General features: G+C 34.8%; 1 protein-coding gene across 8 annotated transcripts in view; it reads right to left on the bottom strand.

The window, feature by feature from the left end:
* The window catches only part of CLCN3 (chloride voltage-gated channel 3), an 87618-nt gene that overhangs the window by 40767 nt on the left and 31255 nt on the right, over positions 1-15596 (bottom strand). For 2 of the 8 annotated variants that reach the window (XM_070505066.1, XM_070505068.1), the window contains exon 3: positions 1557-1635. The exons of 4 other annotated variants lie outside the window; for them this stretch is intronic. In XM_070505066.1, the coding sequence (XP_070361167.1) occupies positions 1557-1635 (79 nt within the window). Of the gene's footprint in view, positions 1-1556; positions 1636-10233; positions 10598-15596 lie in introns of those variants that run through there. 2 more of the 8 variants (XM_014868340.3, XM_014868342.3) reach the window with 1 other exon arrangement.

Genomic DNA, 15596 nt, shown 5'->3' with positions numbered 1-15596 from the left:
GGATAGTAACCAAGACGGATTTTGGTATGAAAATAAAATAAAAACTTTATGCTAAGATAGAGCTTTTTAGAATATTTCTTTGGCTCTGATAAATATAATTAAATAGAATCTCCAGGAAGAGAAAGGCAGACATTTCAATCTGGCTTTAACCTCTCTCCTTTTATCCTGTTTCTTACTCATGGTACTAGGTTATTACTGACAATTGAAAGATATCATATTGAACGTAATTTTTTTAAATTTAAAATCTGTTATTGCAAATGGATTGCTAAATAAAATTCAAGAATCAGCTAGCTATAAAGAAAAAAGAATCCAAACTTTTACTTTAGTGTGTGTGTGACACTTCACATATTTTCTTTTATAACTTGTTCTGCCAAACATGGAAATGTGTGTAGTACAAAGAAGGAGAAAAAGAAAGATTTTCTATCCTACTCTAAACTGGGTAGGGAACATTCACTTCTAATAGGATCATAGAAATGCCTACATATCTCACATTATGAGTGATTTTGAAGGTATTGTTTCCTAATAATAACAATGGTTTTTAAATATTAACGTATCATTTCTTTGTGAACAGTTCGCTGCAACCTAGATTTGCATAAAGTTAAACTTACATATGTAAAACTGAGATGAATACAAATAAATTATATATGTATGTTAATAAACTTACATAAGCAACATTACACATTATCCAACTTCACCTCTCAACTTCATCTTATGCATGAATGAAGCATGAATCTTGCAGATAATGCCACAGGCACAAATTAAAGTTCTCTCAGACATAAAGTGCATCTCTCTTTCTTTCCTAAAATAATATTTCAAGGGTTGGTCAATTAAGGAAATTATAATACGACTTTCCTAAAGCTGATATCTGGAGGGGAGCTCTAGAAGACAACAAAGTTAGGGGGCAAAATAAAGGTGGTGAGGCTGCACTTCCCTGATTATGCCTTTCTTTGTCCTCAGTAAAAGCTCTTCTTATAGCTGAATTTTATTAACACAAAATGACACGATTTACCCCGGACTTCCCACTTCTCAAAGCATATGCAGCTCTCATTTATTTCTCCGTGAAGACAGTAGTAGAAATGTACCAGAATACCTTTAGGAAATACCGATCAAGGTTCCCTACCCATCACTATTTCCTTGTCCTCTCCACACATCGTCCCTCTACCAATTTAGTGAGACACCCAGTGCCACTGGAAAAGAAATACACAGCAGAACACAGGGAACAAGATTCAGTATTGTGGCTTCTGAGTTCCAAATTGAGGCTTTTTTTTTTGAGGAAGATTAGCCCTGAGCTAACTACTGACAATCCTCCTCTTTTTGCTGAGGAAGACTGGCCTTGAGCTAACATCCATGCCCATCTTCCTCTACTTTCTATGCGAGATGCCTACCACAGCGTGACTTTTGCCAAGTGGTGCCATGTCTGCATCCGGGATCCGAACTGGTGAACCCCGGGCCGCCAAGAAGCAGAGTGTGCGAACTTAACCCCTGCGCCACTGGGCTGGCCCCCAAATTGAGGCTTTTGAAACCCATAGAAAAGGCAAAATTTTAAAAAGCAATACCTTTGAGTTGTAAGCGATGGGCTTCTGCGTCAAAAGGCTTTAAGTAAAAAGGCTTAGAGTTTCTGAAATGAACCAAGGACTGAAAAAAGAACAGATAAAGAACCAATTCTACACAGCTACATAAGGTTTGCTGGGGAAAAAGGAGAGCGAATTGAGTAAACAAGAGTTGTAATAGTTAATTGGAGATGGGCCTCAGCCTTTACTATTTTCTATAAGCAAAAAATATAGACAAGATCATACTAGCCACACTTATGTATAAGTTTTTCATTAGTTAGCACACTTTCTAAAGACCATTTCATATCATTAAATGCATATCCACATCATTTCTATATTTGCTGGAGCATACTATAATTTAAACAGACCTTTAGGTTAGTTTGTATTACAAACAGTACTTTCAATGAACATATGTGTACTTAGTCATCCTCTTTCCCAATTAATTTTTAAAATTTTAACTTTCTCTTGTTCTTAACTTTTTTCCCAACCTCAGGCCCAGATATTTAACAATAATAACCAAGTATACCTCCAAACTTAAAATAACCATATTATTCAGTAACTGTTCTCAGATTAGGGTTATTATTTGTGTAATGGACCCTTATTGTTTCTGCCCACGTGCCCTTTCCCGTTCATTCTGTAACAAAACCCAATTATTTTGAGGAAACTTCTATCCCTCATCTCATGTGGTAAGGGCGTCAATCAAGGTATGCTCCTCTCTCAGCTAAGAAAAAGGCACCCAACCCAAGTTAGACTAATCAAACTCCATCTACTGGAAATATAAATCTTGGACAGAGTGATAGACAGGAGAAGCCTATTAATTTTAACAACTGAACTTCAAAAGGACATAGGATAGTTCCTGCTACCTAGAGATCACCAGATCCTGGATTGTAAGAAAGTATGACTTGAGAGTATCAGCTCCTAAATTTAAGACAAGAAAAAAAATCAAAAACTTTTCTGGAGGTCTGACTACAATGCCAGACCTCAGACGCCAGTGACTACTCTTCTACCTAATGGCTGAAAAACAGCAACAAAAAAGACTGGAAAAAAGATCACTTTCTTTTCCGAGTGACCTAGTAGAGAAATTCCATGACCTTAATGCACTCTGAGGTCAGAAGGACCTAGAGTCAAATTCTAGCTCTGCCACCTATTAGCTATGTGATCTAGCATAAGTCAATTACTAACCTCTTAGAGGTGCCTGGCTTTTCTCATACACTTTTAGAGTATTCTGTGTGGACTGGAGATAAATCACGTAAAATAGCTAGCAATATTATCCTGACAAATAGTAGGAAATCAATAAACACAAGCTAGTGTTTCTGTTCAAATATTTTGGCATTTAAAACTTCATCAGGCTGTATTATATTACACATATGGTATTAATCTTAACCAAAAGACCGACAATATGACAAAGATGGGGAAAAAGAGAGTTACAAATTTGAGTAATGAGTTCTTCTACAACTGTGTATTGAGCAAAAATCCTACAGATTTTTAATATATAACTTAACTCATTACACTTGGCATGGATACACAAACTTCTAAAATGTATGGTCAATGACTAACCTTTCCATAAAATGGACATTTTATAACTCAAATATCACCAACAATATTTCATAGTTCAAGTATCACCAACACTAAAACCTAAGCAAGTAGGAAAAATTATCCAATCAATGATCTGTAACTTGCTTGAAGCGTTCCTGCAAAAACAACTTTATTGATAAGAAGAGTTTTGGCTTTGTTTATTTTTTCCCCAGATAATTTTATAAAATTCAAGCATACTTATGTAAACAAAAATTCGTTATTTACTAATATCTGTGATCCAAAGTTTCAAAATTATCTGTAGGAAAATAAAATTTAAAATTGTTCATTATTATTTAAATAAATATTTTCACCAATGGAAAAAGAATAGTCTTTTCAACAAATGATGCTGGGACAACTGGCTATCCACAGGCAAAAGAATGAAGATGGATCCCTCCCTCACATCGTACATGAAAATTAACTCAAAATGAATCATGGGCCTAAATGTAAGGGCTAAAACTATAAAACTCTTAAAAGAAAACATAGGAGTAAATCCTTGTGACCTTGGGTTTGGCAATGGTTTTGCAGATAAAACACCAAAGCACAAGTGACAAAAGAAAAATCAGGTAAACTACACTATATTAGAATTAAAATAATCTTTCCCACCTACAGGCCAGACATTGTTATCTATCTCATATCTAATAATAACCACAAAACAACTAACACTTATTGAGTACTTACTGTGTGCCAGACATTGTTCTTAGCACTTTACACACATTAGTTCATTTAGTCCTCACAAAACCCCATGAGATAGGTATTACTCTCTACTTTATAAATTAGAAAAACACGGCACAGGAACCAGCCCTGATGGCCTAGTGGTTAAAGTTTGGTGCACCCTGCTTCGGTAGCCTGGGTTCGGTTTCCAGATGTGGAACCACACCACCGGTCTGTCAGCACCCACGGTGTGGCGGCAGCTCACTCCTTAGAAGAACTAGAAGGACATACAACTACAATATACAACTATGTACTGAGGCTTTGGGGAGAGGAGAAACAAAAGAGAGGAAGACTGGCAACAGGCGTTAGCTCAGGGCAAATCTTTCCCAGCAAAAGAAAGAAAAGAAAAGAAAAACATGGCACAGAGAGCTAAGAAATATGCCCAATATCACACAGCTAGCAAGTTAGTGGAACAGGGACTCAAACACAACCAGTTCAATTCCAAAGGCATTTCTTACCACTATGCAATACTGTCTAAAAAATAATTTCGTGATTTCCTTGCTCATATGTTTTAAGCTATGTGGACATTCTTCTCTCCAACTATGTTAGGAACTGTTAGGTGGTGCCCTCTCCCAAAACACTTGTGGACACGCACTTAGCTTTCAGACAATTAAAACAATCCTATCCTTCACCATCATCATCCCTCTCTGCCTTTGGTTCCAGATCCCCTGTTCAATATTACTTACAATGTTGCAGTAGTAGTCACAGGCACTGCTCTGCTTCCAGCACTCACATCCCTATGCTTTAGCAGAGGTCTGCGACAATAATATATCCCATTCTCATCCTCAGGTTGTTCCAGACTCATTTTAGGCCACAGGAAGCCCATTTTAACCCCAGGGAGAGCTAATTACCCCCTAGGTGTGTACTTAAAAACTGGTTTTCAAACCTTTTTGGCTGTGGCCCACAGCAAGAAACATTTCTCACTGGCATAGTTTACAGATTCATACCTACCCAAGTTTAGCATATTTACTATTTGGCATATACTCTGATATTTTACTTTCTATTTTCTCTCTTTCTTTTTTCTTAAATACTGGTCACAACTCAAGTGATTTCATAATCAACATGCTGAAACCTGCAATTTGACAAACACTGACCTAGAGAAATACAGACATTAATGAAATTATGTGCTTTCTCGTAAATGAAAACCTTTATATTCCCTCCCACTAACCCTCAATATATATTTGTTGAGATGAGCTAAAAAAAGTACTTAACTGTTGCACCTTAAACTGAACTTATTAGTAAATTCTACAGTCACACATCTTCAGCAGCCTAAGTCTCTTCTCAAAGGAGAATATTCAAATAATAGTTTTACATGAAAAATTAGGTACATATTTCTTCTAAGACTGTTACTTACTACCTCTGGGGTCAATCTCAAAAGAAGTGAAAGCAGTGATCCTTGCCATTTAAGCTCATAATGCAGATTACTGTCCTACCACACATATAAAACACACATCACTTTGTTTTCAATTATGGAAGAACGCAGACAGAAATCCAAAATTCTACACATTCCCTGACTACCCAGTTTCTTCTGTATATTAAGAGAAGGAAGTCTGGACCCCAATGTATTTTTTCCCTCCCTCTGTGACCTTACTGATAAGAAATGGTCATCCTGCTGAGGGAGGGGAAAGTAAATGCTGTAAGTTGATAGCGGAAGTTCCAGAATGTTGGCAGACTCCCGGACGAAACATTAAAAAGGTAATGGCAAGCACAGTGCCTAGTACTCAGTGGGTGGTCAATTAAATATCTGCTGGATAAATGAAGTATATGCTCTTTAAATTTGCTCTATAATCCACGGTCATATTTAACTGCCATCTATTTACAATGCAAAGACTTGGAAATTAAAACTGAGTCCCAAAGAAGTGGACCAAAGATATACAACAGTCAGTAGCAACACTGAGTCCATTAGCCAATTCACTGTTTTATTCTCTGTTCTACTGCCACCCCAACATAAAAAGCCACATCCTTGGGTAAAAAGGATAAAGTGGATACTAAGAAATCTGTATAATTGGAAACATATTCCATGTTCATTTATTATCTCTGCATATAAAATGATTTGAATATTACACGAATAAAAAGATTTACGAAATTTGCTCTCTTAACTGGCAAGAAGGATAAATTGACAGAAACTAAAGTAAATCTATTTTTTTACCTAATTAAGGCTGTAAAGGACTACTTAAAATTACAAATTAAACATATGTTTATTAAAAGACAAAAACAAAACTTTAAAATATAATTTAACCCACCAATCTCCTGTGATCTTGTGTAGGCACAAAGCAGAGACCTCAATGCTGGGAAAACAGCCAAAATTATAAACCTAATATATGCAGCAGGAGATCAGCTCACATTTTGAAATCTTGATACACAAAGCATCTCTGACTTACAACAAGCCATGAGATGGTATAAAATTAATCACAGTAAAGTGTCAGTTATTTTTAGAAAATAGAGCTAGAGATCATAATATGAACCAGATCTTATTGAAGATTTTAAATTCAGATACTGCGGGCAAAATAAACTTAAAGACAAGCTTTGTTTTATACTATTGTTTTAGAATACAAAGCGTTTCTAACATCAAATAAAGAATCCTTATTTGTTCTTTTAATTTACAGACACTTAGATGAATTAATTTGTAAGAAGATATTTAATTTTTTAGTTGGTTAAAAGATTAGAGATAATAGAAATACAACAAGGACCTGAATCCTAAAATCATTTTACAAAGAGCCTAAAGAATGTCCCTATGGCAATAATATCATCATCTAACACCTGAATTCCCAAATAATTTGCAAAAAAATGCTAACTACTGATATTTTTAGGAGGGAATAAAAATGAACAAATTCATCTACTATAATAGGAACAAAAAAGCTTTACTTAAATATCTCTTTGAGCTAATGAATGTAAAGAAATGATTTCAGGAAGAAACTTAAAAGAATAAGATCTCAATCTTTTATTTCAACAGGAAGGCCACATTTTCTGTGCTTTCAAACCATCATCAGTCTGGCATTCAAGTTTGTCTAGGACCTGGTACTCTTCTACCTTCCACCTTTCTATACTACCCCCTTTACTGACCCACTGATGTAACAAAACTAACCAGGGAACAATATAGTAGGCATTTACTCCCATCAGAGCAAGGACTCATTCTATCCTCTCCCCCAGGAACGCGTTATCAAATTCCCTTGTGTACCTGAAGACCTGGCCTACTTTGATAACACTTGTCAAAAGCAGACTGATCTTTTCCTCCCCCTAAGTCCCACAGAACATGCAGTCTATACCATTTGCTAGAAATTTATTAACTTTTAGGGGTTTTGCTTCTTTGTTTAAACTCGGGAAGCCTTCTTACGCCCCCACCAGACTCAAAATGCTTAGTTATTACAGGGATATACATATTGAGAAGCAGTAGACATATCTGCATGAGTAAGAGTATGAGCCAAATAATCTGGATCGAAGCCTGACTTTTAATATCTATTTACCTCAGTTTTGTCAAGAGGAAAATGGAGATTATAACAGTACCTACTTCACAAGTCTGTGATGAGGATTAAAATGACTCGTTACACATAAATGAACTCTTACAACTAAAGCACTTACAACAGTATCTGGCAAACAGTATATTCTACACTAAAGATTAGCTATTATTAACATTACTGTTCCTACCACTCTCATTCTCCACAGCACCTAGCAGGGCTTTATATATACAAGAGCTCAATAAGTACTTTGAATGAAACAATTAACATTCAAGTAATATTTACAGGTCCTTCATGGAGTAAATGGAGGCTCAAGGCCAAAAGACCAAATCTACTATAAGGATCCGGTAGAAGAAAAGATTTCAACCCCCTAAACTACTTAAACTTCATGAATAAATGAAGAAGAAAGTCAAAATATAAAACTACCAATACAAATAAACTAAGTTTTTTTGTCTTCCTCATAAAAATGGAAGAGACATTTCATGGAAGAACTTAACTTCCATACAGGAAATTTACCCCAAAAGATGGCTATTTCTAAAATGTCATCTTAATTCTAATCTATCAACAATACATTAACTAATTCTATTTTTAATCTACTTACATTTCCAGTTTCTATATTATTCACTTAAATAGGAAGCTTAATTTACCATCTCACCTTGAAAAGTAGTATTAACAAACTTAATTTGCCTCCACAAAGGCAATCCCTAACTCTAGCACTCAGAGATTTAGTAAACAGATTCATCTTTACTTTATTGATCTCTTTTATAATTTTATACTTTGATTATCTGCCTTTTCTCTCTCTATCAGCCTGAAGAGAGATTTCTAGTCATTGTAATTTTGTCCTCACAGAGAAGCTGATTCAGTTTTCTTGACTTATGTTAGTTGCTTGTCTCCACATCTCCAGTTCCTTTGTGTTGACCCATGGCTACAGTAGGTCATAAATTATGGAAAACCACCTCTTCCCACAGATACAGGGATTCTACAGTATAGTACAGTAAGCTTAATAACTGACTGATCTGTACTACAAAGACACAATGTTACTTTCAAGTAACATTGGCTTATATTAATTAAGTTTCATCAAGAAATAAGGAACCAATTTGAGCTGCGAAGAGTGGGACTGATTTAGCCCTTAAGTAAGATTCCCAAAGGACTATTTATTAAAACATAATAGAAACAAAAAGCTAGTATCTTTAACCATACCAGCAACCACGCCTACTCTCACATAAGCTTTAGCTTATTTCTTATTATTTGCAGATTTATACAGAGATGGAGGCCATAAGTAAGTTCTGTCAAAGACTGCCAAGCCTAACACTGGGAATTAAAATTTTCCAAGCCCAGGTCTCCCGGTTTATTAGCATCAACAAACTGATGTTGTAATAGCTCAGACAAAACACAGTTTGTCTTGGTTTAGTTTAATTACTGATTAGCAAATACTGTGATATTTGAACAGTCACCATTCATTTACATTGCTTCCTGTTTAAAGAAATCCTTACCAGAAAAGGGATGATGGGAACACAGGAAAAAGGAGAGCTTATGAAACACATTAAGAATTGGGACAAAAAAAAAAAAAAAAACCCACCACAAAAACCTCAGAGTGGTAAGATTATAAGAAATTTTTATTTTCTTCTCTATGCTTTTAGATATTCTCCCAAATGTTCTAAAATTTCTACATGTATATATAAGAGGGAAACTCTCAAAGAGAAAGAACAACATATGTAACAGGATCTTCATATAGTTTCTTTCAAAATCTGAAAAGCTTTTACTAACAACAGAATACTACAGGATATATAATGTTACAACTGTTCAGAGCCTAAAATAGTGTCTACCAGACAATGCAACCAATAAATATTTGTTGAATATATTAACATTTTTTAATTATAATGGAAATTAATACTAAAAAAAGTGTTATCAGAATACAGACTATATTTTAAATAAAACAGGCTAAATATGCTCAGGAAAATCATGACCTCCTTATTTACTTCATAAATAAAAGTTTGAGTTAAACCATAAAATGAGTGTATAATATCATGCAGTAATTCAAACTAATGTGGCTCATAAATGAAGTCATCTAGCTAAAAGATGTTTCTTGAGGTTCAATTTTTTTTCTAGAACAACAATTGCCAACCAGTCTATTTTTAGAATAATCAGTTTAAGAAAAATGAAACAAGGGCAGTTTAATTAACATGTAATCAGTTTTAAGAAGACCCAGGCAGTGACTGCCAAAAGATTTACACAAATGCTAGCTGCTTTTCCAGTTTTTACAAACTATTGACTATTATTTTTTCTAACGTGCAAAAAATTACCCTAAATGTTTTTATCATACCAATTTTTATGAGATATCTATGGAAGACAATGTAGTTAATGTTAGTCAGCTGAAATGCATATTAAATGAAAAATATTAATATAAAAACTTGTTCATCTGTTATTGTCATGTTAAAGTGTTCTAAAATGTAGGTAGAGCTTTTACTATAAATTTAGTTTGTGGTTTGTAAAAGCTACACTGTAACTGGTAGCAGGTGAAATATAATGGAAATAGACACACACTTGATTTCCCTCGTAAATTTAAAGAAACGCTTATAAGTTTTCCGAAAGAAGAAAAACATTACTTTCTAGGTGCCAATCAACACGACTCTAGTTAGCTGTAAAAGCAGATTAATTCATTTTCGCAGTTAAACAGAAAGAGGATTTTCCCATAGAAGATGGAGTCGGAGTCGGAGTCCGATGTGATCTGAAGCAGTACTAATCTGCACAGAGAAAACAATCGGGGACAGCTACAGAACCACTCAGAAGGTTGCATTTTCCCCTTCCTAATAACCCAGGGCAACTAAAACAACATACTGCAGTATTTAAAGGACAATCGAGAACCTGTGCAAACTAGAGAACCGCCCAGCCAGCATGCAAAACATACCAACAGAGGATTCATAGCAAGGGGATGGTATTACCTCTTTTATGTAATTCCCTCAGGGGAATATAGTCTCCTCCCCCGTCATAAGGCAAATAGGGATCTGAAGACGCATCCATGATTAGAATTTTTAAAAAGAAGAGAAAAAGAAAAGCTTGCTAGCTTAAAAAGACAGTGGCATTTCTTCCACCCCTGCTGCAGCGGGCAAGGGAGATGCCATATTTGATGAGGGTTAGAACTGTATGTAGTTCGACTGGCTGAAGCAACGGGTTCTTCCACAGTGGATGATGTCATCAGAGGGAAATTATTGCAGCCTGGTTGCTAGTGGCTACAATCTAGCAAGGCTTAGAGGCGGAACAGCTTTCTTAATCAGGTCCTGCTACGTATGATGATGACTAAGCTCCAAGTATAACAGACAAAACTGGTTTAAGAATTTTAAAGCACTCACAATATAGCTTCTATAGCATCAGTGGCAACTACAGTAAGACAACAGAAACATTATTTCTTTTCGGTTTTAAGATAAAGATAAGAGGAACAAAGTATTTAATACAGAGATGTGAGAAGGAAATTCTGGATGTAGACAATGCCCCTATTCATTTCTAATGTATAAAAATGGGAGCAACACTCTAATAAGGCTGTGTGATTTTGTAATACAAATGTACTAATTTTTATGTAGTAATGTCATGTGAGTCATGAAGATAAAGAACTAGAACATATTAAAGGCTTCGAGAGACTTGGTTTAAAAGTCTATTCTTACTATCTGAAACATACTGCAGACCTCTGTGGATTAAAAAACTTAGTAACTGAGCGGCTGAATAGTGTTTTATCTCATTAATCCCGTTCAGCAGCCTCATTTCCTTCCTTCAAGGAACCAGCTAGTAAGACATTCTAGCTTTTCAAGAGAAAGAAAACTTACCAACATAATAAGTAACTTAGCTATTGTTTGTGAAACTAAGTAAAAAGATATTACCGACTTACTAGGTAGGAGATTTTCCTCTCCTATCTTCCTATTTTTCCAATCTCACAAAGATTTTGTGCTTAAAAAAAGGGGCTACTAGTAAAATGTGTCCTAAAGCGTACTCTTAACTATCTCTTTGCTAGACAGTCTTATGAAATTTAGAAATAAAGAAACTTTTTGTTTTAAACTGTCATTCCAAAATAAGACCTGATGCTCATTTAAGATGAGTTCAAAATTTTACAGCTACCGCTGAGGTGATTCCTCTGGACTACATTCTCCTGCTGAAATAGCTATGTTGTTGCAGTGCCACTAAATAAAAAAATGTGCTGTTTATTAGAAGCAATCCCACAGGACTCAGAGGATCTGTAAAATTTGTTTTCCTAAGTATTGAATGAGCTGACCTCTAAGGTCCACTCCAATTCAAAGCATTTATATAAGAATTGGAGGTAAGGGAAGGAAAGAGAGGACTCAGATGGCAGTAAAGACAGAAATTCTATTCAATCTGTCTAGTATATTTTAGTTATTTGGGGTCTTTTTAAAATTAGCTTAAAGTTTTTATATTTCAAAAAGTCTGAACCTAAGACAGACCTTATAAAATCCCACCTGGGATTTGGGCAAAAGGGTTCTAGGAAAGGAACATAGACTAGAATTACTGCCATAAGAATATTCTGTCTAATTCTGATCCTGGCTATTAACATTTATGACACAACTGTAGGTGATTTTTTTCTTTCTGTTTTCTGTATTTTTCTAATTTTCTTGGAAATAATTTTTTAAACAAGGAAAGCTTTGACAAAGAGCTAACTTTGCTAAATTAACGAAATATAAATTTGGTCCTTTAGTATGTAAGTTCTACTGTTATAAGACTTTTTAAAAATATATGCTTTATGGCATTTATAAATAATTTAGTTTTTATGATACTATCTGCAATCTTTTATGCCTTTAAAATGAAAACCTATCTACAAGTTTTCCTGGTATTTGTAGGCACTCTCTTGTTTTTCCTGATTTACAACTTGGTCATAAAGGAAAAATGAAAATGACAGCTAGGTAGCATTAACTAGAGGGGGAAGAATACCTTCCCTCTAAAATACAGTGACAATGTTGCATAAGCAAAAGTTTTGTAAAAACCTAAGTAAAAGTTTTAAACTATTTTTAAAGAACAAAAATTCTGTATATGTATGCATGTATATATAATATATAAGTGGTATTTGTATAGAGTTTACAATGAGACACAGTAAACTCTTAATTCTTATCACTCAGGAAGGAATGAGGTGAAAGTGAGGACAACCATGGTACATTCAGTTTTTACTTTATATAGTTCCATACTGTTTTAAAATTTTAAACAAATATATTACTTACTATTTAAATTTTAAATAAATATATTACTTTTATAATAATAAATCTGAAAATTTTAAAAATTTCAAAAGTAAACAAATCTCTCATGCTTATGGGGTCCATGGCTGCCACTTTCTCTTAAAGTAAAAGAATTATTACTCTGGATTAAGTGCTTTCCAATTACACTTTAGAAAAGGATGAGGTAGATTGGAAGGTGTCGCAAAGGAGGACTTTGATACAGATTAGGTATTACCACATTAATAACCTGAACTACAATTAGAGTGAGGCTGAAGTGGAAAGAGAACAGAAGACAAATTCAAGAATTCCTAAGCACAGCTGGGGGTGGGGGAGGTGGAAAGCTCAGAATGGAACCTCTGAAGAACAGAAACACCAAAGTAGCAGCACAAAAAAGGACTTAAAATTCAGAAGGGGAAGATATTTCTAATTCCAAACGCACCCTTGATTCTAACGTCAACTTGACATGGGATTCTGGATAAATCACAACCTCTCTGAGGTGTGTAAACCAGGGAGGCAATTCGAATAGATGACTATAGACGACTATAGCGTTATAACCATATATTATAACTACACATATATAACTATATATATTATATATAGTATTATAATGTTCAACCTTTAAGCCCCTCCTAAGGAACACACATGATCCAAGAAATTTACATTGTTACTTGTTGTAATGTTGTACTTAAAGTGCTTAAAAAGTACTTTATTTTTTACTTCAGTACTTAAGAAGTACTTAAAAGAAAAAGAAAAATGTTTTTTGCCTTTAGATCTAACTAGCAATTTACAAGAAAATACAGGAAACAGACAGGTTGAATGATAGCTCAGGAACACAACTGCAAAAACCTAAACTGGGAAACAAATGACCCAATTTCTTCAACACATAAATAGTAAGAAAAAGAGGGAAGGGGGGACACCTATAGAAATAAAAAAAAGAGACTTAAAAGATATATCAATCAATTTCCATGTACAATGTTTTATGAAACAATTGGGGAAATGTGAAATAGACAAGATAGTTGACTTTAAGGAATTATTCATATTTTAGATGTGATAGTAGCCTTTAAAAGAATTTTTATCTTTTAGAGATACATAAACAAATATGTATATATTCAAAGAAAAACCAGAGCTGGACAGTAGTTAAAATGGTAAAAACAGATTTTATTCAGGACTATTGCAATGCTGGAAAAGAGACCTCAACATAGAATTCTGCTCAATTGCCAATACAACAAGGAAAACTGGGAATTTATAGGCAAAGAACAGGGAAGCAGGGTCAGTGGATGGAAAATTACTAACAGGAAAAATCCAGGATCAGGGGATCCTGACTAAACAGACCTAACAGGACTCTTGCTGAAGTCAAGCCCAGGTGGTGAGATATCACCTGGAAGACGGAGGATAATGAAGAATCCTAGGTGGCGAGGGCAGGGGATTCTGACTAAACTGACTTGACAGGATTCTTGCCAAAATTGAGCAATACAAAAACAGACAAGCAAATCCAAAGCTGAGATCTGGCTGGGAAAAGAACTCAGAAGAGCTTGACTAAAGTTTGATCAAGAAGGGACTCTTCAGCAGTATATCTATCATCTAAAATGATACGATATTTCAGATTTATTTCAAAATAATCGGGGGAAGGGAGTAGAGATGAAATAAAATTGGCCACAAGTTGATGATTATTTAAACTAAGTGATGAGAACAAGAAGGTACATAACAATTGTCCCTGTACTTTTGTATATGTTTTAAATTTTCTGTAATAAGATTCTTTTTAAAGAAATGCTTAAAAAGAGGAAGACTGGCAGCAGTTAGCTCAGGGCTAATCTTCCTCAAAAAAAAAAAAAAAAGAAATGCTTATAAATAAAATCACTTGGATGAGATCAAGATTATCAAAAAATTACATCCTTTACTCCTCAAACTAAATATATTACTACTAGAAGCCTCAGAGTAACTCTAGTTTACAATCCACTGAGTACAGCTGCTTTACATTTACATTTGGACACACTATATGGCATTAAACTTTAATTTGCTGTCAGTTCTCCTCCCTAAGGAAAAGCATCAGAAGGAAAAAAAAAAGTGACAGCAAAGCTTTCAAGGAGGACAAGCAATTCAAGCTACACAGTTAGCTGCAAAGTTACCGCAGTACAAAAGAAAGAGGACATGGGAATTCTCAGAAATGACAAGGCAGAAAATAAACTGAAAAAAACAGAATGGCTTTGCACTATTCATACCTCACAAGCACAGGACATTTTAGTTCTCAACCCAGCTGTCTGGTTACCCAAATAATGCATCATAGGATTTAAAACATGAGGAAGAGTTTCTTTCATAAACATTGCACAATGATCACTTTTTCAAAATCAGAACCACAAAGAGCCAATATTTTTAATACCAAAGCAATTCCTTTTCAAGGAACTTGTCAAATATACTCATGCATGAACACACCGGTACAAGGACTGAGGGAAAGACGATTTTAAGATTTCTAAGGTTTAGAAATACTGAAATGCAAATATGTCACTATTTACGTTAAGTGTAAATACACTAAACGCTCCAATTAAAAAAATGAACACTATCTTGGGCTGGACCCTTGGCTGAGTAAAGTTCCGTGTGTTCCGCTTCGGCGGCTGGGGTTTTTGGGTTCAGATCCCTGGTGCAGACCTACTCCACTCACCAGCCATGCTGTGGTGTGTCCCGTGTACAAAGTAGAGGAAGACTGGCACAGATGTTAGCTCAGGGCTAATCTTCCTCAAGCAAAAAAAAAAAAGGAGGAGTGGCAGCGCATGTTAGCTCAGGGCAAATCTTCTTCAGCAAAAACTAAAAATAAAAAACATAAACAGTACCTAATAGGACTTTTAAAATTCAACTATATCATTACAAGGGTCTCAACTAAAATACATGGGTGCAGAAAGGCTGACAGCAAAAGGATTGAAAAAAAAAAATAGAGCATGTAAACCCCAATCCAAAGAAAACTGGAGAGCTATACTGATATCAAAGTAGACTTTAAAGAAAGAAAGTATAACCAAATAAACAGTCACTTCAAAATAAAAGTCAGGTGGTTCAATTCACCAAGAAGATATAACCTAATAAGACGATATGAAAGTATATAAAGC

The sequence above is a fragment of the Equus asinus genome, chromosome 3, assembly GCF_041296235.1.
Source record: "Equus asinus isolate D_3611 breed Donkey chromosome 3, EquAss-T2T_v2, whole genome shotgun sequence".
Taxonomy (NCBI): Eukaryota; Metazoa; Chordata; class Mammalia; order Perissodactyla; family Equidae; genus Equus; species Equus asinus.
This window is presented reverse-complemented; position numbering and strand designations above follow the sequence as displayed.